The 25,967-nt window shown below is 36.6% G+C and overlaps 1 protein-coding gene across 1 annotated transcript; it reads left to right on the top strand.

Moving 5' to 3' along the window:
* The first annotated feature begins 473 nt into the window (after positions 1-473).
* On the top strand, positions 474-24,755 carry LOC140158764 (glutamate receptor 1-like). The gene is made up of 10 exons (XM_072181976.1): positions 474-732; positions 9,092-9,289; positions 11,825-12,076; positions 13,147-13,322; positions 16,775-16,828; positions 17,508-17,792; positions 18,298-18,405; positions 18,975-19,109; positions 19,925-20,161; positions 20,634-24,755. Exons 1-10 carry the CDS (start codon positions 645-647, stop codon positions 21,837-21,839), a joined length of 2,739 nt encoding a protein of 912 aa, XP_072038077.1. The 5' UTR covers positions 474-644; the 3' UTR covers positions 21,840-24,755.
* Positions 24,756-25,967: the final 1,212 nt, after the last annotated feature.

A 25,967-nucleotide genomic window follows, 5' to 3' on the forward strand; every position in this document is an offset into this window, starting at 1 on the left:
CCAGTATGTCCAGCTCTTTGTCAATGATCATCTGGAGATTGCAGACAATTCGACTTTCTTGCGGCATCGCCATCATGTTGTACAGCGACAGAATGTGGCATGTACTTTCCTACTCATAGTCCCGAGTATAGTGTTGTTAACTCGGTTTATACTCTTTCTCCTGATATTGTCATTTTTTAATAGCAATTATTTCGACTTATATATAGTATTCCAGCTTTAGAACAATAGCCATGATCAGCATGCGCCTCATAATGAGATGAAAAAAGCAATCGATCAAATCGAATAAAACAAAATGTTACGCTTCCAATAGCTTGCAATTGGCCATGATGACGATCCACCCACCAATAGGAAACCTGATTCACATTGACATTTCGCAATACCATTGTACTGCTGCATCATCGGATAACTTCATCAACCAATCAGGAATGCCGAAAATTGGCCGAGTCGCTGGAGCACTGTAGTCTTTTAGTGCAGCGAGAAAGTTGGTAACTCGCGCTAAAACCGTTTTCAGTTCGACTCAGCTTCGTCCTCTTTCCAGAAAGAGTAGACATTTGACAGTGCATTTTGTGGATCTATCTTTTGGATATTTTACTTGGGAATTTATCTTTCTTTTACCAGACTTGTCCTCTTTCGAAAACGGCAAGATGGGCCGTGAATGCGTAAATTTGCTTTATATTTTTCTTGTGATATGTTATCAGTTGCAGACGATCGGAGCTTTTAACTATCAAGTTGGTAAGTCAAGTGTGTAGCTATTATTAAATGGGCGTATAACGTGCAATGTACAAAAGGTTTCATAAGAATATAACAGCGTTGTTAAGGGCATGGGAATAAGACTTTCTTATTTCCATGTTCAGGGGGAGTTGGGTAAACGCAGCTGCGTATACCGGGACCACAGAGCCAAGGAGGGGCGCAAATTTATATATTTTGGTTACTTTTAACCATTAATGTTATTACAATAAATGCGACGTCAAGTAATACCACCATGACCACCAACGTTAACGAAAATGTCAATTTTAATGCTAAAATGGCCAAATGGACCAAAATGAATAGCACAATATTGTTGGTCATTTATCCCTGATACAATTTTTCGTCAGTTTTGTCCCGGTATAAGTATTCAGAGCCTTTTTGTCCGGTTTTTCGAGCCGAAGATGGGCAACTTGTCCCCTGCCTCAGTCATCATGTCTAGATGTCAGCATGTCTCACGTGAAACGTAGAAAATTGTTCCCCCCCCCCAAATATATTATTATTATTTTGCCAACTAAAATTATAACTTTAACTCTCATCCAGGTACCCCGTGCAATTGATACTGGGAAATGATAGAAACAGGGAAACTTTTATATGCATCAAGACATACATAAAATGAACATGAACATACATGTGTACAGAATTTATGCGGCGTTCAACATGTTCGATGCAATGGGAAAAGAATCAACCCCGTATCGTACGATGGCATGATTTATACTGCAGCACATTTTGCAGTGTCGTGGGTCAAAAACAGAGGGTCCCAAATGTAAAGTAGAAACAAACTTGTTTACCCCAAAATAGTATTGTTTGCCTGGATATACTCAAACTACTCCCTTGGAACCAGTGAATTATTCAATGGGCGTTAATATGGTCAACGAATGTTTTATAATGCACAACATTCATCATCTGTTGTTTTATAGTATTTATAGGATAATTATTTTGCTGCATTATGGGGTGCAGCCTATACATGCTTACTTACTTACAGACTAACTAACCTTTTGACTTTAAATGGATATATCTTGAAATGCCACGAAGGTATGAAGTGGTGTCAAAAGAAAGAGAGAGAACCCCCCCCCCCCCAAAAAAAATAAAAATTGACAAGCCCGGTAGAACAGAAAGTTTTCAAGCCCGACTTTTTTCCAGCATAATTTCCATATTCTGAAAAGCGCTCTCAAATCCAAAACTTTCATCTAATCTTCAGTCTCAAAAATATCTAATTCTCGGAACGAATGCAATGTTCAATGAATAAACGTCAAAACGATCTATGCGCATTTTGTAATGAAGAGAAGGAGACGTTATCCCACCTTTTTATCAAATGTCCTGTTTGTCATGTTTTTGGATCAAAGTACAAAAATACGTAACATAAAATACATCCCATAGTCTATATATTTGTTATAATACTGACCCCACTAGATATTATGTTTGGTAAAGAATAATTATATGAGGAATATAATTATTGTTTTGGGAAAATTTCACATATACAAATAACGAAAGGAAACCCGATTTGATCAATTTTAAACAAGAATTAAGTGTTATGATAATAATATATGCTAAAATGTGTGGCTTCTTGCAATTTAAAAACACAAATTTTCAATAAAACTTTGGGAAGGCTGGATAACCATTGTCACGTAATCCATGTACAATCCTTTTTGGGCGAGAAGCGTTCGCGCTTCCACCCCTGTATTAGTTTCACTTTTGTCGTTTTCATGACCTCTAGTGTAATCACATTAATTGATAATTAGCGGAAGTTGCAACGATATTATTATTGACATAAGCAGCTGCAATATTTATACGTTTTTATAATATAAATGACCTTTGACTTCGGTATATGACCTTGAACACCATCAATTGGTGAGGGTGCCTATGGTGCAGCTATGACCCAAGATTGGTTGCATTAGGATTTAAACTGTTCATATGAGATCAAATTTTAACCAAGTCTCAAAATAATGGCATTTTACAAGTTGACCTCAAATGACCTTTGACCTCAGTATATGACCTTTAATCAACAACAATTCTCGCGATTCCAAATACAGCGCGCCACCAACGACGACAGTGAAAATTGGCATTTCCGTGTCTGGGGTGACATCCTTTTCATCAACCATAGCTGACCATGTTTGTGATTATTATTCTAAAAACACAATGTTTTGTAGTACTTTTTGAAATTTTTTGAGATTTTCTGTGTTGAAGTGAAATGTTGCAGTTTGATATTCACAGATCTCCTTTTCTAAAACCCGCAAACTTGATGTTGATACTAGGTGTTAACTTTTTGTTATCCCATTTTCTAAAACCGCCCTTTTTTGTTTTTAAACTTTACGATGCTTTTCAGCCCGATACGCGCGAGCCTAGTCAATGCTATAGGCCTGTCCTTTTTTTTTTTAATGGAAAACGGTTTTATTGTGGTTATTAGAATAAATTGTTTTAATTCTTTCTGAATTTATTGTTTGTTCAATACGATAATAATATAACACCAGCATACTTAAGAACATCCATACTATTAGGTGTTGCGTTTTTGTATTAATCGGCCTACATTTTCTAAAAATGTTTTTTTTTTTTTTTTTGCACGAAGGCGTTTATAGCGGCCCGCCGCGCGGGATAGGCCTACAGCAAAGAAATTCAAGTAAATTTTAAAAAGATTCTTAATACTCATTTACTTATAAACATGCATCACATTGGTTTGTCGTTTTTGTTATTATTGTAATTGTTTGGCCTTATTTAATTTTTAGCCTAAATTTGCATCTTTAATTATATTACTATCAAACATTAAAAAAAATACGATCGCAATAAAAACACTTTGTAGGCATAGCCTACCGCATAAAAATAACATTTACAATGAAGGATATACTGTAGGCCTACAATAAGGGGCAATTTGCAGTAATTGATGTTTTTGACAAAAACAAGATAACTTAACATGCTTAACAATGTAGTTTGGAGGCCATTATAGGCCTAAATGAAAATGAAAACGTGCCTATTCATACAGAAAGGTAGGCCTATTCGAGCCCCGCACCAAATTTATTGAGGGGGCTGAGCCCCCAGCCCTCGGTTCATAAGCCTATGCAATTTTGTTGACAGAATTGCACCACGAGAGTTTATTTTAAAAATTATCAGGTTTATTTGTTTAGTGCAAATATATATTTTCTCCCGACATTATACATTAGGGCCAAAGTGTTTTGTTTATAGGGCTATATAGAAGGAAATGGCTTCTAAATGTACGACCTTTCGTGATCATACAGTAGGCCTATACATCATGCTACAATTGAATACATGAATACAAAAGCCACCTAAGTCCATGCGAAGTTATTTTGAGAGAAAAAACCCGTGTATCATTTTAATTCCTTCAGTTAGATTTACCTGGTCAATATGGTAAGTTTTACGTGCAAATGAGTGGATTAACCTGTATTAGGTATGACGATTAGCATTTCAGGGACTTCGTGGGGTTCATTTTAAATTTTGGACTTAGGTGGTTTTTTGAATCACATACAAAGACAACAATGTTAGAATGAGATTACCACTAGTAAGATAATACAAAATAAAGCACACAGGTATGTATAATGTTGATAAGCATTCTGCCATGTAATATAAACCACACACTTTCCTTTATTAAACCCATTTTTTGTTCAAAAGTCATTCTCTAGCAATGAATGTGTTACAAGTGGACTTTTATACATACTGGATTTCAATCAATGTGTTACAACTTGTATTCTTTCATACATGCTATTTTTCACATGCCCAATAGACACAGAGGATGAATTTGAGTTGTTCTTTCATGCATATGACAGGCCTATGTATAGCAACAATTTCCCATGCTAACTCAATTTGGCCAAAGTATGGACTTAGGTGGCTTTTGTATTCATATATTCAATTATGTTTCAAAACGTCACACGAAAAATGCTTTAAAACAATTAATTCATATCTATTCAAGTTTGTAAAAAGGTTATAAATGTAAAACATCTATAGGCCTAGGTTAGGAAAAAAAATAAAAATAAAAATAAGACAAGCGTTCAAAACATTTATGAAAACCAAAAGCTTTTATCTTAATCATGTATCACACATAACTGTGGGAAAAGTTATCCAAACAAGAAATAAAAAAGCATTTGCTATTATAGGCCTACCCAAACTCGAAAATTGACATTTTGACATCGGGTTTATAGGCCTCGATGGTCGATCAGAGACATCAACATTTTTGACATCGAGTTTTAACCGTAGATGGTTGAATAGGAATAGAGTAGGCCCTACATTTGAAATTCGAAAACGTTTTAATCGTATTTAAAAAAAAATGCTTTTACGCTGTCCATGCTGTTAAAATATGTATTGAATATTTCGTTATTCTAAATATTGAGAATTGTGCCTACTTTACTTAAAACAAACAAGGTTTAAAATTGGGTTTTTTTAAAAGGATATATGCATGAGGGTCTAAGTAGGCCTATCCCCAATCATATTTTTTTTAATCAAGTCTGTTATAGGCCTACTTACAACAAAGCATAAAGACCTGAAAGTGTTTTCTTTTCTTGTAAACGAGAGCCTAAAGTATTTTCCCAAGCGCCTCGGAAAGTTCGGAAAAGTTTGAAAATAAGGGTTTAATTGATGCCCATTATTTTGTGTGGGAATAGGCCTAACACTCTGAACATTCACAGAGGTAGGCCTAAACCATGACTGTCGAAATATAACTTTAAAAAGGAGGCAGAAATGGAAAAAAAATCGTCGGAGGGTTGAATCAACAGCTGATCATCATCAACGTAAAAACAAATTTGAGTAATCGATAGCAACACTCGTTTCCGTTTCCAGGGTCGATGGTTCATCGTCGACGACTCATGGATGTCGACTTTTACCCATGATGCTCAGCGCGAAATAGATCAGCCAGGCGTGATCGTAGGTGGCGCGCTGTATTTGGAATCGCGTCAATTGATGAGGGTCCCCATAGTGCAGCTATGACCCAAGTTTGATATAAAATTGGTTCGATTTGAGCCCTATATTTATTGGTCGAGCTATGAGTTTTTAAATAGACGTAGTCGAGTCCAATATTTTAAAACTCATAGCGAGACCAATAAATATTAGGCGTAAAGCATCCAGTTTTATGTTTTGGATCCAATATTTTCACACACATGGATATGGACTCATCAAAACATAATAATGGTTGCAATAGGATTTGAACTGTTCATATGAGATCACCAAATTTACAAGTCAACCTCAAATGACCTTTGACCTCAGTCTATGACCTTGAACTTCACTCAAAAAAAGTGCCAGAGTTCATGACCATGACCCACCTATCCTGAAAATCTGAAGTCAATCCGCCCATCTATGATGCCTGAGATACAGCATCTGGACGGAAGCACGGACATTACAAAAAAACCCAGCATGCCTCGCGGTGGAGACATAAAAATGAAACTACATTGAAACAAAAATCACATGATTTTACAAGTTTCTTTGTTTGCTCACTGTCATCTTACTTCCTAGGCCTTGTTCTTGGCAGATATCAAATGATGTAAAATTACTGGTTTCAGTACAGAATAATACACCAATTCTCGGAACAAATGCATTGTTGTTTAAAATGAATAAACGTCAAAACGATCTATGTGCATTTTGTAATGAAGAGAAGGAGACGTTATCCCACCTTTTAATCAAATGTCCTGTTTGTCATGTGTTTGGATCAAAGTACAAAAATACGCAACAAAAAATACCTCCATTTGTTACATTAACACCACTAGATATTAAGTTTGGTAAAGAATGATTATCTGAGGAATTTAATTATTGATTTAGGAAAATTTCACATAAATAAAAAATGAACGAAAAGAAACCCGTTTTGATCATTTTAAAACAAAAATTGAAGTATTATTAATATAATACGCTAAAATGTGTGGCTTTTTGCAATTTAAAAACACAAATTTCCAATAAACTTTGGGAAGGCTGGATAAACATTGTCATGTAATCCTTGTTTATCCTTTTTGGGCGAGAAGCGTTCGCGCTTCCACCTCTGTATTGGTTTCACTTTTGACGGAAGTTGCAACGATATTATTATTTACATAAGCAGCTGTATTATTTGCACAGTTCCAGTTGCCAGTTTGTCGTCCCCATTTACTCCCACATATTATTTGCCTGCTCGATGCATAATTCGTAATGAGCTAGATTACGGACATAATTTGTTTGTAATTATGATTGATAATGTTGATCATGGGATTATGGTGAATTGGTGCAAAGAATCCACAAGGCTGTTCATGATAGCTATCATGCTTTTATTATCATGTGAATGAAGTTGAAGATTTGAATTGAATTCCATAAATTATACAGCAAACTTGAATCTTATACATAAAATATTGAACCATAACAAGCACATGAAGGAAACATAACCCGGCCGGCGGTGGCTTTGACTTGATATGCTAGTATTAATAATTATTAATATCACTGTTCATCGAAAGTTGTATTTAGTACTGCAGCTATAAAAAGAAATGGTTATTTGCAGGAGTGTCTGAGGTACCTCCGTCGTTAAAATTGTTTACGAAATGAGCCCCATATGAAGGCATTGGGTGGACACTTTTCACACTATTGATATTATTGTTTAAAATGTTCAATATAAGGCCCAATTGAAGCAGTTTGCAGTTCATCATTTCTCACGGTTGTTTGATGGTATGTAGAACTGTATTCATTTTTTAGCACTTTAAGTTGAACACTGATGGCGCTATTTATCTTAAATCTTATTTGCATCTTTACAAGCGATGGACACTTGGATCAAAACATCATAAAAATAAATAACATATAGCAAGAAATTTTCAACATTACTTTTTATCATGAAATGAAAAGAATAACTCGTATTTTTGGGCTAAATTGAATTTTAAAATATGTGTAAATAGCGCCCTCAATTTTCACACAAATATACAGTTCTATATAGAACCGTAAAAAGCAAAACAAAAAGATAAAGAATTTGATTAAGAAAAGAAAATCTAAGTTAAAAATAGCTATAAAAATATATGTGTATATTAGTGTGATAGTTATTGGTATTGCAAAGGTATAAAATTAAACATTATGTAATGTTTTATTCGAAACATAAATAAATGATCACATCAAACAACCGTGTTCTAGTGGCGTGTCTGGAGAGTGACCATTATTTTGGCCCGATTTTGCTGGCATAGGCCTATTTATTTAAATAACTTTAAGAAGGACATACCAGGGGTAAGACATCAGCAGGGTAGGCAAAGCTTTTATCAGTCAAGTTTACGGGGACTTCACGCAAAGCTTGTTAAACTATGTTAGATCCCAATCAAGGTGAATTTTAAGTGTATAGAGGTTGAAGTCATGATGCAGTCATGTCTACAGTAGAATTCATCTCGACCTTTGCAGGACTTAACCCCATTAAAAGCTATTAAACCAAGATAACACTCATTGAAACAGCTCAACTGATTAAATCGGATCTTCTCTGGTTGTGCACAAGTGACTGTTTTCATGTGCGATATCGCATAAAACTGGTATTCATAGCTTCAGTTGGGTAACCGATTATAAAGGAAACGAAAGGAAACAATGTTATGTGTGGCTTTGTTCACGAAATCAGACAATGTCGTGCTTTTTGTAAACCAGCATTCTTGAAAATGAGCAACATAATGATTTTTGACTTAACACGGTTTAGAAATAATTTCTTCATATTTTTGGTGTTATCTGTCGTTTACATATCCTTCCTAAAACACCAAAGTACGAGTATTTCCAAACATCTAAATTTGCTAAAAATTTAGGACATGTTACAAAACTATATTGTCTAGAATTTTAGAAGAGTACTTTTAATATTGGCCGGTTATTTTTCACACAGCGACGTTAACTAGGCAATGTACTATTACCTATAACATTAACTAAAACACCAAAGTACGAATATTTCCAAACATCTAAATTAGCTAAAATTTAGGACATGTTAAAAACTATATTTTCTAGAACTTTAGAAGAGTACTTTTAATATTGGCCGGTTATTTTTCACACAGCGACGTTAACTAGTCATATCCCCATACTGTTAACGTAGGGCTATTTGTAAAGGTCACGCGTCAATGGGAAAGAGCACTGTGTATTGTGTATAGGAAAACGGACAGTAACTGCAGTATGTGCGCGCGAGAAAATTTTCAATTTCATACTATTTTGGCCAAAAATCAAGGGGGTGCCTGTATTTTACAGTAAGCCTATTTATATCAGGGAAGTATTTCCTGATGAAAAGCATTCAGAGTCTTAAAAAATGTGACAAATCACAGAAATTGACAATGATTGAGGAGGGAGGGGATGAGAACCAAAACATAAATTGTTCAATTATCAATATCAGATAAATTACATTGTAGCGGGCATTGTAAGTATCGTGACAATTTTTCTGACTTTCTCTCTTCAGGTATTCTCTACGGTGAGCACACCAAGGCTCGTAAATCGACTACCGGTGGCAGCCTTTACAAGATGCTGTACAACGATGCTGCCACATATATTGAACAAGGCAGCCTAATAAGCGGGGGTGACAGATTATCACCTTCACACTACGCCCCACCCGACAGTATATTCGTCAGACATAGCCATTTTCAAACCACTAGAGCCGGTTGGTATAGATCCTTTTCTCCCATTGTTTTTGCTGAACCATTCAGCCTATAAAAGTGCAGTGTATGTTACTTATTTACTTACTGACTAACCTTTTGGTCTGAAATGGAAATATCTCGAAATGCCACAAAGGTATGACCCCAAGTGTAAAGAATATAATAAAAATATTTCCCCACCCGAGGGTGACACTCATCATAACACCCGGGTTAATATGGGTCCTTTTCATATCTCAAAATGCTAAGAAGGATGAAAGTAAAGAATATAATATGAAAATAATTTCCCCACCGAAAAAAGGGGAAACTATTGCAAAAAGGGGAAAGTAAAACAGGGAAAATTATTTGCAAAAAGGCAAACTATTGCAAAAAGTGGTAAGTAAAAAGAGGGGAACTATATTTGCAAAAGGGGAAACTATTTGAAAAAGGGGGGCAAGTAAAAAAGGAGCTATATTTGCAAAAGGGGACACTATTTGAAAAAGGGGGCGAGTAAAAAGGGGGAACTATTTGCAAAAAGGGGAAAATAAAAAACGGGAACTATTTGAAAAAGAAGAAAAGTAAAAAAGGAACTATATTTGCAAAAGGGGATATTATTCGAAAAGGGGAACTATTTGCAAAAAGGGGAAGTATTTTGTAAAATTGGGGAATGAATAATAAAAGGAGGAATTCGCGGAGATCGGACACCGTACATTACTAGTCTCGCTCACCTGACAGTCTAGCAATGACTCTTTTTGCTGAACCATGAAATGGTATCAGCCTTTATATACTTCATTAATATATTCTTGTTCATTGATTGGTTAAAAGTGGATCACATGACCAAAAATAGTTCTACCATCAGTACTCCTATCCGTAAATAGTACCTCTAAGCAGTAAATAGTATTTTCAATGTCCCGGATGAGCCGTAAATAGTACCTCCAAGCCGTAAATAGTACTTTTGACCATGCCTTCCGCGTGCGCGCATTCGATGCGACGGAACAGTTCACGCACGCGAAACTGCCATAGCGTGATTTCGCGCTGCTGTAATTGGTTAGCCCGATTTTAGCCTATTCGATTTTTTGAAGGGCAAAATATAGGCTAGGTTGTGCTTAAATTGGTCGTGCTGTTCACTCAGGATAGAAACTGGAGAGTCAAAACGTCAAATAATTTTCTTTTAACCAATCAATAAACAAAGAACATATTAATGAAGTATATAAAACAAATATATACTGCCTTTATTCGAAGTTCTGGTTAAAACTATGGTCCCTCGTTGAGATCAATTAATACTATTTTCCTTCGGGGCTGCGCCCCTCAGGAAAATAGTACTATTGATCTCACCTCGGGCCCATAGTTTTAACCAGAACCTCTCATGGCAGTATATATTTGTATAATATGGGTGTATCTTACTTACTTACAGACTGACTAACCTTTTGGTCTAAAATCTCAAAATGCCACTAAGGTATGACCCCGTGAGTGGTGTCAAATGAAAGAGAACAAAGTAAAGAATATAATAAAAATAATTTCCTCACCGGGGGTCACACTCCTCATAAGACCCGGGTCAATATTTCTATTTTGGGTACATTTCATATTTTGAAATGCCAAGAAGGTGACCGTGTGACCCCCTGAGTGGTGTCAAATGAAAGAAAAACTAGAATTACCCGGTTCGTAATTAAGGTGGCCCCCACAAAACTATACACCACATAAGGCTACCATATACTATCACAATAGCAAGTTTGAAGTTGATCGGTGATTGCATTTAAGCTGGCTGGAGAGTGGATGAATGGAAATGAAGCCAAAATATGCAAATGAGCTCATTAATATTCATTAATATGCAAATAAAATGACACAAAACTATTCAGAACATCAGGCCACCATATCCTATTACTGTACCAAGTTTGAAGTTGATCGATGATTGCAATTAAGCTGCAAAGTGGATTAATGACAATGTAGGTCAAATATGCAAATGAGCTCATTAATATTCATAAATATGCAAATAACATGACACAAAAGTATACAGCACATCAGGCTACCATATACTATCACCGTACCAAATTTGAAGTTGATCGGCCATTGCGTTGGAGCTGCAGAGTGGATTAATGAATTTGCTTCCGCCCGGACAAACAAAGATACAAAGAAAGAAACAAACAGGCAAGGAAACAAACAACCATCTGGATGATAACATAAGCCCCACACATATGTGGGGGCCAAAAAGTAAAGAATATAATTAAAATAATTTCCCAATTAGGGGTGACACTCTTCAAAAGACCTGGGTCAATATTCATAATTATAGGGTCCTTTTCATATCTTGAACTGCCAAGAAAGTACGACCTCCCCCCTCCCCGAGTGGTGTCAAATCAAAGAGAAAAACGTACAGATTATATAAATAATTTTCCCACCGGGGGTGACACTCCTTATAAGACTTCGGTCAATATTCCTATTTTGGGTCCTTTTCACATATCTCAAGATGGTATGAACCCCGGGTGACAATGGTATATACTGCCGAAGCCATGGTTCAGCTTTGGTGCGGTAACCACTCTAGTTTTTCTTCTTATTAATTCTATCTATAGTTTGCAATAACATGATCAACAGCAAAGATCTCTATGGCGTGATCATACCCGATGACATGTGTGACATCTGCGGTGGTGGAATCGGTGCCATGATTGGTGACGTCTATACACCAACATTTGCTTTAGATCAGGCAGGGGGTTCCAATGCCTTCAAGATGATGCCTATTGATGATGATATTCTGGAAATACTGGTTGGTGTGATCAAACATTTTCGTTGGACTGACTTCATCTTTATCTATGACGATGATCCAGGTTAGTATTATATACACGCATAGCTGCGCTGCGTGAGAACTCACAGACAGACTAGCAGTATTATACAAGTAGGCTACTTGGCGGTTACCCGTATTTGGCGGTTCTCGGCTGTGCACGATTACCTGGCTGATGGTGACTGCAAGTTTCATGCTCATCCGACAATTTTTACTTATTTGACCTCATATGACCCCTGGTGCCTCAAATGACCTTCCCAAAATTGGGCTCGAAATGGTGACTGTAGCCACCAAGTTTCATGACCATCTGACAATTTTTACTAAATTGACCTCAAATGACCCCTGGTGACCCGAAATGACCTTCCAAAAATTTGGCTCTAAATGTTGACTGTACCCACCAAGTTTCATGCCCATATGACAGGTTTTACTAATTTGACCTCAGCTGACCCCTGGATGACCTTGGATGACCCCGAAATGACCATCCAAAAATTTGGCTCTAAATGTTGACTGTCCCCACCAAGTTTCATGCCCATACGACAGTTATTTGACCTCAGATACCCCTGGGTGACCCCAAAATGACCTAACAATGTCACAATCAGCAGTAATTTTCCTCTTTTTTGATAGATAATCTCATAGTGAACCCTTATCCCTAATGGGTCTCAGAGTCTTGACTGCTAGAGGTATGCAGTGAAGAAGTAGGTTCAGTTCACATAGTATAAAGTTAGTGGTCTGGAGATACAGATAAGCAAAGTCAGCTTCCTTATTATTATATAGAAGACAATATGTGTAACATCAACAATCAACTTAAACTAGAACGTATGGGTCCATTAAAGGGCTCTTTATTTTCTTTGCTTTTTTACGGCCTCTAAAAAGTAATTGAAAGATACGGGCCCGTAAAAAAGAAAGAAAAGAGACAATTTAGGGTTGTTGTCTAATAGAATTTTCATTGTCGACAATCTTCAAATCTCAAGATCCGACGTCGGCAGGTTGTCGACCTTAAAAGTCTTATTAAATATTAAAATGCAAGATAGCAATTAGCATACTGCATACTGTATTATTTTTCTAGTAGTCAACTCATCAAAAATCTCATTTTGTTTATGTTTTTATGTTTGCCAGCTTTTGCGATGATGCACGCCATGATGGAATTATCTAAAGATAATGGATGGCAGATAACTGCATACGGAATAGAAGATGATCTAGAAGCTATGTTCGAAGACATGAAACAGAAGAAAGTGAAAAACATCTTGTTCTATGTTGGTTTTGAAGAGAATATTGTACCAGTTAGAAATGCTGTAAGTTATACAATGGGTCACAACCGACGCGATACAAATTTACCAAGATAATATAAATTGTAAACACGGTTATGTTCTCTCTTCCTCTTCGTTAAATGTAGAAGAGAGAATTGAGCGTTTCCCATTTTAATTTCTCATTATTTTCTCACTTGCCGTCATTTCTCTCTGTTCCTTTCTCTCTGCTTTGCTTTCCAGAGAACGTCTTTCTCTTTAGATCTTCCTCCATCAATACCTGGCTTCTTCCTATTTCTCTTATGGCCATGTGTTTTGAGTTGGGCCGGTAATGCGTTACATGTTTTCGCGAGATGAAAATTGCATGTTTTTCGTTGGGATATGAATATCTTTCACATATTATACCCAACATATATAAAAGTATACATTTTCTGGCTGCAAATGAACCAAGGAATCCAAAAATGCACTTTAAAATGACATAGGGTGTAACACTAAGGAGTTATGACACTGAAAATACCAAATATTTTAGGGAAAAAATGTAAAATTTGACAAATTCAAAAAAAAAGTTAGCTTCACCCCACATATTTAAAAGTTCCATATTTGAATTCCTCCCAGACAGAGCTTTAAATAAATATATAACATCATAGGGTTCAATGAAATTAAAATGATTTTGCGCCAGCCTCTTTCAAGGCATATTTTCCCATTGACTTCAATGTGTAACCCGAACGGAAAATAAAATATGCAAAATTGCTTCTCAAAGCAAATTAAATTACCTGGAATATGATTGTATGGTGTTATAGTATGCAGTTTAAAGTGAATTGTAAAAATCTGAAAAAAGAAATGGACCTCTTGCATCATATGACCCCCTGGGGGTCACTTTTATTAAATTTGCTCCTCCTGATCCTCCTCCTCCTGATCCTCCTCCACCCCGCACATTATGCTAATTAGATGCAAATTATTCAAATATTAATAGCTTTTTACAACTTTTTAAAGGTTTACTGTATTGGTCTCATCACAAGCTTTAATTTGACACCAAATTTAACTACATAGGCTGCATATTAACTGAGAAAATTAAAAAGATGAACCCTAAAATGTCGCGCGCATGTAACATCTCCACCTATTTACTGGCCCAACTCAAAACGCATGGCCTTATATAAACTTGACTTTCCCTTCAACTCTCTTTCTGCGTTCTCGCCATTTTCCTCTCTTGGGGTCTTCTCGGTCTGTTTCTCTCTTTCAATTTGTCTTTTTAGACAGATAAAATGGTTCATTGAAAACAAGAAGAGTCTTTCAAAAAGACACAGTTCACGGATCAGGTGTATAGTAATTTGTTCCAACTTTCCATTTTCATATAAAACCTACTCTGCACTGATCTTACAATAAATTAGTGATTTGAGGCATAAATGATACCTACATCCTGACTCTGGCTTATACAACTCTCCAGCAAGAAACGACTCATTGAAATACAAACCTTCAATACACTATCATAGGCCTATTGAAATTCAATGATACCATGCAAATAATAACATATGCCCAATAATTATAAGTAGGTATGTCACAGTGGCTGCACAATAATTCTGCTACACTGTGCATAAGAAAAGGGCGCGCTTCAAATTTGGCCAATTTTAGAAAACATCCATGTCGATAAATGAATTTCTTCATATGCTTCATTTATCCAAATTGTTTGAATTTTTAATATATGGTGTGTGAAGCCTTTCCGAGGCTAACATCGGGTCCTTAAATAAAAAAATTGTTTTGTTTAAGAGCTACTGCCTGTTTTATGGATTTTTGAAGATTGCTCATAAATCAGTAAATATAGGCCTATTGAAGTAAAGGAACTACCACCATTTAGCTGAAATACTAATCTTTCTTAGCATGTAAATTAATTCCGTCGACAACGAATGAAACACTTCCCTAAAACTAGTTGAAGCAAAACATTAATCAATGATATTTTTAGGGAGTAATTTTCCAAACCACAATAGCTCTAAGCCATTGTGTGTGTCCAAGGCCATACTATTTTTGTATACGCGGTACAGTAAAATTGCTTTTGCTTTTACCGATTATCCTCCCATGTTAATCCAGATGACAAAATGTTAATTTAAAGTCTCATTGCAACTGAATTTTAATTTTTACTTTTCGGACTTGGCTTTGAGTAATGGTGACACATACCATGTTTACAGTAAAAATGAAAATTATATTCCAGACACCGTCAAAATGTCAAACTTTTTATTTTTTTGTATTGTTTTTAAATAATTAACTGCAGTTCATTTATTCAACCTCATAACAGGATCATACTTAAAAATTTATGATGAATGAACAGACGTTCATTAAATATTGAAAAAAACCTAAAATTACTCATGCCTAATTTGCATAATAATATCATAAATACATAATTAGCTGTAATTACCTAATTTGCATAATTAATTACTTTTTGTGTATTTTTGTTATCAATTGAAAGAACTTTGTATACATATGTGTGCAAAAAACCCGCACCTTTATATCATGTACGGTTTTCTATTGGCATCAATTTTGCATATTAATTAGCTGAACTTAGTCATTTTTGAGATTTAATTTGTCTGCAGATTGGCCGAAATGGCTAAAATAGTATATTTGGTTAATTTATTATAATTATTCAATGATAGATTTTTTAATTTTGTTTTCTGTAACGAAGTCAGGAAAGATATGCATTTAACATGTGATATTTAAATTAACGCTGCTTTTTCAAGCAAGCGTCCAAATATACCTTCAAAATCTTAAAATGTGCCAATTTTGTCATTACAGCCATTTGTGGCAGGATTTCATTCCATCTACGAGCATCTTTAAATTGACACTACGTCACAATGCATTGACCGATTTCAATTCTGTTTTTTGATTTTTGATGCTTTAATAAAGCTCAATAATGTAGGAACATTAAATAACATGTTTCTGCTGCGATTATTTTTGAGGTGATATGCCTATTATAAGGGATCCAATTAAGATAAGCAAACATTACTGGGTAGATAACAGGAATTCAATTTCGTCAGTTGGAAGTAATTGAGTAAATCGCCTGTACCAATATATGCAGTGTATTTTTCATATATGCAGTACTATGCACAGCCTTATCACAAAATAAACAATAGCATTGACCTTACCCACCAATCAGTAAAGCCTATTATAGTCATGTGATGGCTCAATCCAATAGTAAACATGCTTAGAAAAAAGGCAAAAAATAGTCCTGGCTGCCATTGTCTCCATACAAGATAAGATGTGCTTAAAAGTCCTTGTCATGTCATGCATGTGGGGCAGGATTAGATAAAGGGATACAAACCTGGGTATGAGACATTAGGAATTATTTCCTAGCCTCTTAATCACAGGGTTGATGGGCTACAATAGCTATTCAAGACACAGTGTATGTAAGGGATAAACTGTGCATATACATGTGTATATGAGATGTGGGTTCAAGTGGGGGAAATGTTCACTCCGTGAACCAAAAAAAATCTTCACTCTTTCTTTATCAACAGGCTTTCGAAACTGGAGCCATGAGAGATGGCTATCATTGGATATTTGGCAACATTGTAAGTATCATAATTGTTAATAGTAAGTTTTACTTGAAAGCTTTGCACGTGGCCATTAGAAGATGAAATTGCTGAAGTCGAGAGGGGAGTAAGCCCCTCCCCGTTAAGAATAAATGTCACCCATACAGATGTAAAATCTCCTTTTTTAGGCAGAAAAGATTAGGCAAATATGACAAATTTAGCAGATAGGCGAGGTCTGCTTGTTTTCTGTTGACAAGGGGCAGTCTTCAGTAAACGGTTCAGAGCCACCAAAACCTTTAAAATTAGAAGATAGGCGAGTTTAAACCAAGCAAAAACGTTGTCGGCAAAAACCTGTTTTTGCCGGCAGAAACCGGGTTTCATAATGTTGCAATGACAAGTGTCTGGAATGCTGGTAATTTTGTGTTGTGTAACTGCATTATACATCTACTCTTGATAATGAGACCTAACAATATCGAGGTTTTATTTAGCTTGGCCAGTTTTCATCATGACGTACACTGAGCATTAAAGTTTTTGTCTCTGAAAATAATGCTCCAATGGTACTTATAAGTTGCTACGGGCTTTGAACATGTAAAAACTCATAGCAAGCAAAAGGAGAAAGGAGAGAAGGCCACTCCCAAACACAAAAACTCCCAAAATGTACAATGAGCCCTTTCATACTTCGTGAGAAATATATTCTTTACAATTTTTGTTTTTAAAGGGTGCACATGGTCTTGGCCAAGAAGACTTCCTTCAGACAAAGATGCGACAAGATGGGGCTTTCATCACACGTTTCAAGCCAGAAGAGAAAAGTATAGAAATTGTCACAAATAATGCCATTCCACGCAACAAATGGCCATACAGAGAGAAGGCTGCATACGATGCCATGTTGACACTTGCTAAAGCCATTAAACATCACCAAGATAATAACAATGGTGCCAGACCTGCATCCATTCCTCGATGTGGATACAGAGAGAAGAGTGCACTCGTTAAGGATCTTGCTGAGGTATGAAAACACTTCAACTAGGTTACATGAAAACAATATACTAATTGCTTTTCTACTATAGTGATTTGAGTACATTATAACCGTTTCAATTTTTAATGGGTTGTCATGGTCATCATCATGTTCTGTCGGAGATTGGGGTCAGCGGGTCAGTAGCCAAGCAACTGGTTTTCCGATAAGTTATAATTGTGCAGCAATGGAAACATCCTACTGTACTCTGGGCAATATCTGTGCTCTGGGGTAGCATGGGTAGCCTAACCCAAGGTCACCTGCATGTTATAGCTACGGAGTAAATGTAAAACAATAAACCATGATCTCCATTTCTTGCTTTTTGAAGGTAAAAAAAAACACCACCAAAAACGCAGAGATATTCAGAGAACACATTACTTGTATGTACCTGATATGAGTATTGAACTTGTGCTGTATTCTTATTATGGTAGGTCATTGATATGAAAAGGTCCCCCTGATGGATCAAAAGTCTGAACAATATTTGATATTTTCCCCACAGATTAATCTTGAAGGTTTAACAGGAGAGATTGCCTTCAACCCTCAAGGTGATCGTATCAACTACACCATCAACATCTACTCTGGCAAAGACAGGCACAACATTCTTAAGGTACGGTAATCATAGTGATAAAAACAATACTCTTAACATTTTGGATGTAAGTCATCCCTCTACACAGCAGATTAATCAGGAGAGGCTTTACAAGTAAGCATAAAGCTTAGTATGAGTGGACAGTTAATCTAATATAATAAGTCATGCCCCCAGATGCAAGTAATGTCAATCGAGACACAATTGCAATGATTATGACTGATACCTTAACCTTATTACTGACTTCTGCCTTACTTGATATCTGGTACGCCCTTGAATTGTATTCCTTGAAAAAATAGTAATGGGTGTGGCTTATGGCATGCAATGTCCGCCTTCTTCCAACGATTCTCCATCCATCGTGTCCATTCTTGCTATTTCAACAAGGACTAGATATTGAAAAGTATTTTGAATATAAGCATGCAATTATTGAATGTTCAACTAGTCTGGTATTGGTAGTCGTGATAGTGGAACGGTAACACCGGCCACGGAAGTGACATATTATTTTGGAGATCGAACCTTGCATGGACTCTCTTATTATATTAGAATTCTAAAATTCTGTACAATATGTGTAAATGGAATACCTTACTTTTCAGGCTGGTCAGTGGACACAGAATATTCAACACTGGGAACTGAAGAACCGCAAGACATGGCCCAAACCAGGAAATCGTCTCTACATGCAGCCGTTCAGACAATCCGATAAGAATGCTATCAAGATCATGTGTATTGAGGTAAAATGCATGATCAAAATCATGAAAATAATGAAAAAGAAGCAAGGAAACTGTAAGTGCTTCAAAATTGCACGACTCATGAGCAACCGCGACCATTAGGGTTACTTTCCAATTGGGTTTTTTTACGTTAGGCAAGGTACTCAAGAATACCATTTAGCATTATAATAAAAGGGGGAAGCATAGACGCGCACGGTAGCTATTAAAAGATTGAAGTCCAATTTGACACATGTTTGAGGTATTTTCATCAAATGTTACATTGATTTAGTGATTAAAGCGGCTAAAATACATAATAGAGGTGTTTCAGACGGGTTTCAGATTTTCATATTTTTTGCTAGCACATGCTCAGTGCTGTAACCAACTTCAGATGCAAGTACTGCCGTCATTTTAACGTAGTACGTTTGTTCAATTTTTATTCCACGTGAGAAGCCATGAGCTGTGGATCATCCGGAATTGATATGCGAAAAGACCTTATCGGAGTGAGTTGAGAATGATTCAGCGGGAGCTGCGACCGTTCCCACTATAACTTCCTTCGAAGCGCGCGAAAATTACACGGAAATGTGCAATTATGAAGCTCAAAAGTGTCAAATATAAGCTTATCATTGGTCAAAACATGCGCATTTGCGTAACATTATCATGATTGTAGGACCATCCTCCCTCGTCGAATATTGCGGGGATTTATCCCCATCCCCCGTTACGGCTCCTGGAATAGAAAAATCTATATACATGTAATTATTTCACCTGATTATATTTCGACTATCATACTCCTAGAAAATGTAAATAATATATGAACTTACTATAATACTTTCCTTTCACAGGAGCCTCCTTTCTTGTTCGTGAGAGGACGGACTCGTGGTGCTCGTGAAACTAATATTAACCAGCGATTTGGATACGAAGGATACATTCCCGAACTCCTGGAGGAAATCAAGAGAGTGCTGGAAAACGATGGCATTGATTTCACATACATATATGAGCTCATGTCTGAAGGAAATTACGGTCGTAAGGATTCTGTCTCTGGACAGTGGGATGGTATGATTCAGGACTTGATTGAAGATGTGAGTGTAATAATTTTGATATACTGGCATATTCATACATATTGGAAATTTAATTATGTATATTAAAGAAGAAATGTCCAATACTAACGACAAGATATGACTCCATGCCCATAGGGTCCTTGGGTATGAGGTCCCTAAAAGAGGGAGTCATTTAGTTACACTTGGAAAATGTTGGGGACAAATCAGCGCGTGGTATCTGTCAGTTTGATACAGAGTCTACAGGATTAAGAGACAAACAACCATTTTGTTCAAGATCACAGGGAAAACATAATGGTCAAAATTAAGAGGTAATTTCACATCATCTCAACTACTCGAGTGACGTAGGCTCAATCAGGAGAAAAATTCGAACATTATTCATACCCGACTTCAAAAAAGTAAATTTCATATTGTGTGTCTAATAACAAAATATGGACATCATGGACAAAGGCAAATGTTTCTCACCACTTTCCGTTATTCTTATTGTCCCCTACAGGATGCTGACATTGCAGCAGGTGCTCTAACCATGACAGGTCAAAGAGAAGCAGCTATTGATTTCACCGATTTCTTCATGAAAAGTGACATTAAAATCTTGATCAAGCATCCCAACTTCGGTGTTCAAGAATATCCGTTCGCTCCCGTCTTCCCCTTCCATGTTGGAGTATGGTTTTCCAACTTGGCTGCCTTAGTAGTTGTCACCATATTGCTGTGGGCGATGGCTCGTTGGAATCCTTATGAATGGCGTCAAATGTACAAGAGAGGAGAAACAGGACAAGAAGAAGGTGATACTTTCTGTATTCGCAATGCCTTCTGGTACTTATGGTCAACTTTAATGTTGCAGAGTTACACCCGATCGCCTCGTTCTCATTCCGGTCGCCTTCTGTCATCCTTCTGGTTCTACTTTGTACTTGTAATGGTTTTCTTGTATGGACTTAACTTGGATCCCTTCCTCAAGGTTTCCAAGAATGTTCTCTTCATCCGTAGCATGGGAGATTTACTGAAGCTGGAGCAGACCGTTCATTATGGCGTCGTCCGCCATAGTCCTACCTATGATTTTTTCAGAAACTCTAAAGATGAAACAATCCAAACTGTGTGGGCACAAATGGCTACTTTAGATCGTGATCCATTTGTTGCTCGTCTTCGTGATGGTGTCCGTCGCGTTCGGCGTGCAAACGGACGCTACGCTCTGATCAGTGAAGAAAAGCTGCTTATGTGGGAAGCCAACAGTTGGCCATGTAAATTGTATGTCACTGGCGGTACGTCTACTAGGATTAAATACGCTTTCGCCACGCCATCAGGATCCCCACTACGTGACCAACTTACCTACGCTATTCGCAAGCTGAAAAAAGAGGGAATACTGGGCAAATTGGAGGACAAACACTGGAAAGGAACTCAACGCTGTGCAAATCGAAGTATGTGGGAAGATGATTCTATGTATTCCCTTAACTCTAATGATCTGATGGGACTTTATTATCTGTTTGCAATGGGTATGATACTCAGTATCATTATCTTCATCCTTGATTGGGTGTTCTCCGTTGTCTTCCCATCTGAACACAAAGGAGGAGGAGGAGGAGGAAGGTCGTTTACTAGACCACCTCCTGCTCAACAGGCTCGTAGTAATGACATGGATATGGACGATTATGGTGTAGCAGCACCGTCACCTGCACCAGATCAGGGAGGAGCTAAAACCGATTGGATTTAGTACTCAGCAGTTTGTAAGTTGCGATTTATTTTATATCATATTCAATTGATTATGTACATGATCATTGAAACTAAAATTTATTTGCAATTGCACTCTGTTTATACAAAATAAAACATCTACACACAAATGTTATGTGTGACTACAATTTGGGTCTAGGGTTATATGCCTTAGTTACCCACTGCAAGCTTCGCTGTCGTAGTGCACGTTAGTAACCATTGGTTACTGCTCCAAGCCTGGGCTCATACACCTGTTCCGAATTTTGATATGCCATAGGGTTTGTGTTGTGATCATTTCGATCAGTGGTTCGTAACAATGGCGTGATCCAGTTGACCTAGCAACGGTCATATTCTAACGTGCACTACGACAGCGATAGATCATGTTCACTCTTGTACAGGTTGTCACAAAAAAAGATCTTGACACTTGGATTTTACTTCCATGGTGGACTGGTGGTTTGGTTTAGAACAAAAGATGTGCTTCAGCAAACAAAGGGGTCAAAATCGGCTCGGGAGATTTTTTAAATCCCAAGGAATGTTTTGGGTTTTTTTCTTTGGCTATTGGTCTAATTTTTGAGTTATTGACAAAATGAGGCCAAAGATCTATAATATAAATCTCCCAGGTCGATTTGTGACCCCTTCGTTGGATGAAGCATATCTTTTGATAAAGTTTGATTGATTCCTCTCTACGCTACCGTTTAACTGAAACAACATCATAACGAAAATTATACATTTTTGAAACGAAAAAGTTTTATATTCCTAAAAAAGTAAAAATGACATCTAAATTTTAGTAGGGGCAAATATTAAGCAGTGCAAGCAGTATCCTCTGATTTTGACTGAGACAGTCCTGTCGAAGTACACATAATTTTGTCTACTTTTGTTTTGATGATACATATTTTTGAGGAGTTACTACTTTTTGACAACTTAAAGAGGAATAACCAAACTTTAACATAAACTGTGTTACACTTCAATTGGTCTTCTAGAACAAAGACATGTTCAATGCTTCCCATCCAACGTATGGGTCAGAAATGACCTGGGGATATTCAACCACAAGTTCATATTTGGGCCTTATTTTGTCAATAATTGAAAAATCAGGCCAACTTCCAAACATAATAAAAAAATTCCTTGGCAAGGTGCGTCTAGATTTAAAAAAAAAATCTCTCAAGCCAATTTTGACCCATTTGTTTGCCGAACCATATATTTGACCATTACTGACCAAGCTCTTAGGCAGGTGAAATCAATATGCATGAAAATGTCAAAAAGTAGCAACTAGTAGCATCTCCTTAAAAATATGTAACATCAAAACCATGCACTAGTCAAAAACCACCTTGTTGGTGCTTACGGTATTATGATTTTACTGTTTATCATGTTTATCATGTTTATGATGCACAGAAAAACAAGTAACAAAATTTTCAGTCAAAATCTGCTTACAACTTGCGCCTATATTAAAATTTAGATGTTATTTTTGTTACGTGTTACGATAGGGCATAGACTAAGTGATATTTGTTTGTCAGGGCGATAGGGTTAATGTAAGATGATGAACGATTCTTGAAATTTACGGATGAACTGAGTGCAATGATGTTCTCCCATAGACTTTACATGTGAACCAATTCCTAATTTCCGTATCCTATATTTTACCACCCTGTGTGTCGTTTAATTTCTTGCAAATTCTTTATTTATTTAAAATTACAGAACGTTAATGTTGGTGTCAGATGAAAGTGTACTTTATAGGCTTTAAAATGAATGTAAATTTGATGGCATAGAACTTGTTTTTTTAATTCAAAATTAAACGACAGCAATCGAGTACCGCCCGTTCACGACACGTGGCAAAGCTTACAGAAAAGCATGTTTGTAATAGATGTAAATATTTTTGTCTAAAATATCTTTAGCTTATTTTGGCATTGCCAAATTTGAGATTGCTTTTTGCAGTAAATGTTCTAATAGCTTTAAACCATCCAGCAAACACAAAACGTTTTTAAAAAAACGGGTTTGGTTTATACATTGGGGTTTGGTAATTTGGTAAAAACATTTCCGGTTTTATTAAGGGATGGGGTATGAACGTTTGGACAGTATTTATTGTGCACATTAGAGCACATCAGACATATCGAATTGCATTCTGAATACGAAGAATGTCCTTCTGATATCAAATAATTTTGATTTTTTGAAATCCGCAATGTATTGTAAGTAATACAAATTTTATGGCAAATGATTGAAAATTGATATTTTTGATATTTAACAGTACTCGAAGTAAACTTTATAAATCTGATGATTTATACTTATGTAGGTGGGATGAAAAGCCGACGATCAATTTAAAATTTTGACCTTTCGTATTGAAGATATGGATTTTTTTATCCAAAACACACACACACAAAATTAGGTCTTTTGGGGGAAAAAATCCATATCTTCAATATGAAAGGTCAAAATGTTCAATTGATCGTCGGCTTTTCCTCCCAGCTACATACACTTTAAGAATATATCATTAGATTTATAAAATTTACGCCGAGGACTGTTATATCAAAATGTGAAAAATATCAAATTTTAATAATTTGTCATAAAATTTGTATTATACACTGAAAGCCAACTTGACTGGAGTCTAGGTGACTCTAAAAGCAAAGTCCAGCCACTCTGCGACTCTATGTCTAAAATGACTCAATATTGGGAGTCATTTGACTCCCTTGAAGAGTCATAAATTCCTTGACTCCGCTGAAGAGTCACTGTTGATGACTCTACACAGGAGTCATTAGACTCCTAATATAGAGTCATTTTAGACATAGAGTCGCGTAGAGGCTGGACTCTGCTCCTAGAGTAACCCAGACTCCATTAATAGAGTCACCCTGACCCCATTACAGGGTCACTCTGACCATGGACTGTAGAAATATTTCTACAGTCCATGCTCTGACAGTCCGAAAAAAGACAAAATAATGATACCAGGCCGTTGCAACTCATATGCTAGCGCAATACAAAAAGGTGGCGACAGCGTCGGCTTTCCCTGTGTATTACCCTGCACTAACATGGCGTCCAATGGCGTCTCCCGGGCAGGGGCCATTTTGGAAAAGTAAAGAAAATGCTGCTGCCACCACGATAGTACTAAAAACTACGTACAAAAATATGCGTAGTGCTGTGGAGACTTACTTTAACATGACGTCACGAATATGCTAATTAAAGAAAAATGCTGCTGCCATCTACGTCCACATGTTGCAAGCGTGACGATCGCCTGGCCTCACGTCGACGAACGGAGTTTCAATTCCATCGCACTACGTGCTCTATATACTTATTCCATGATGATACACATAGATGTACATCAATATAAAAGTTCAAAGTATTGACCTACCGGAATAGGAGACTTTACTCTGAGTTTCACGCCATAGGCGATTCATTGTCAGAAGACACGATGGAGAAAATTTGGCTTGACCACCATCCCCTTGGAATGGGGGAATATACATTCCATGGTGTCAAGAGCCAAGCAATTATAGAGTCTGACTCCCTTGAAGAGTCATAAATTTCTTGACTCCGTCAACGACTCTGAATGTAGAGTCAATTGACCCCACAGGTAGAGTCAACTGACTCTCCTGTGATAATCAGGTGACTCCTTTGGAGAGTCAGTGCTAGTTTACTCCACTTATAGAGTCACTTGACTCCATTCTGGCTATCATCAGTGTATCGTGAATTTCAAAAATGAAAATTATTTGATATCAGAAAGACATTCTTCGTATTCAGAATGCAATTCGATATGTCTGATGTGCTCTCATGTCCCACAAAAATACTGTCGAAACGCTCATTCCAGATCCCTTAAGGTCATGAAAACGTTTTAAAAACGTTTTGTATGAAGCCATAATAAAACAATATAATGTCAAAATGTTACTGTAAAATATTCTATGCAAACATTTTTTCCCAAATATTTTGTCAACATTTGAATGATATTATGGATAAGAATATTTTGCAGTAAGTTTGTCAAAATGTTTTTGAAAGGTTTGAACGTTTTATACCCTTCATATTCCCTTTATATAACCAGACATAAACAAACATGTTTTAAACGTGTTTTGGCAACTTTTCTAACCTTTTGCGAATAACGTAAAATTGTGTTCGCTGGGCAATTGTGTATATATGCTTGATAAAATTATGACACAGTGACATG

The sequence above is a fragment of the Amphiura filiformis genome, chromosome 8 (assembly GCF_039555335.1).
Source record: "Amphiura filiformis chromosome 8, Afil_fr2py, whole genome shotgun sequence".
NCBI lineage: Eukaryota > Metazoa > Echinodermata > Ophiuroidea > Amphilepidida > Amphiuridae > Amphiura > Amphiura filiformis.

Bases quoted from the DNA above. Each gene is read 5' to 3' on its own strand.
- LOC140158764 (XM_072181976.1), top strand. From the start codon at position 645: ATGGGCCGTGAATGCGTAAATTTGCTTTATATTTTTCTTGTGATATGT. The intron at 13,323-16,774 runs GTAAGTTATACA...CTTTATCAACAG, and splicing joins TTGTACCAGTTAGAAATGCT to GCTTTCGAAACTGGAGCCAT. The intron at 17,793-18,297 runs GTATGAAAACAC...TTTTCCCCACAG, and splicing joins TCGTTAAGGATCTTGCTGAG to ATTAATCTTGAAGGTTTAAC.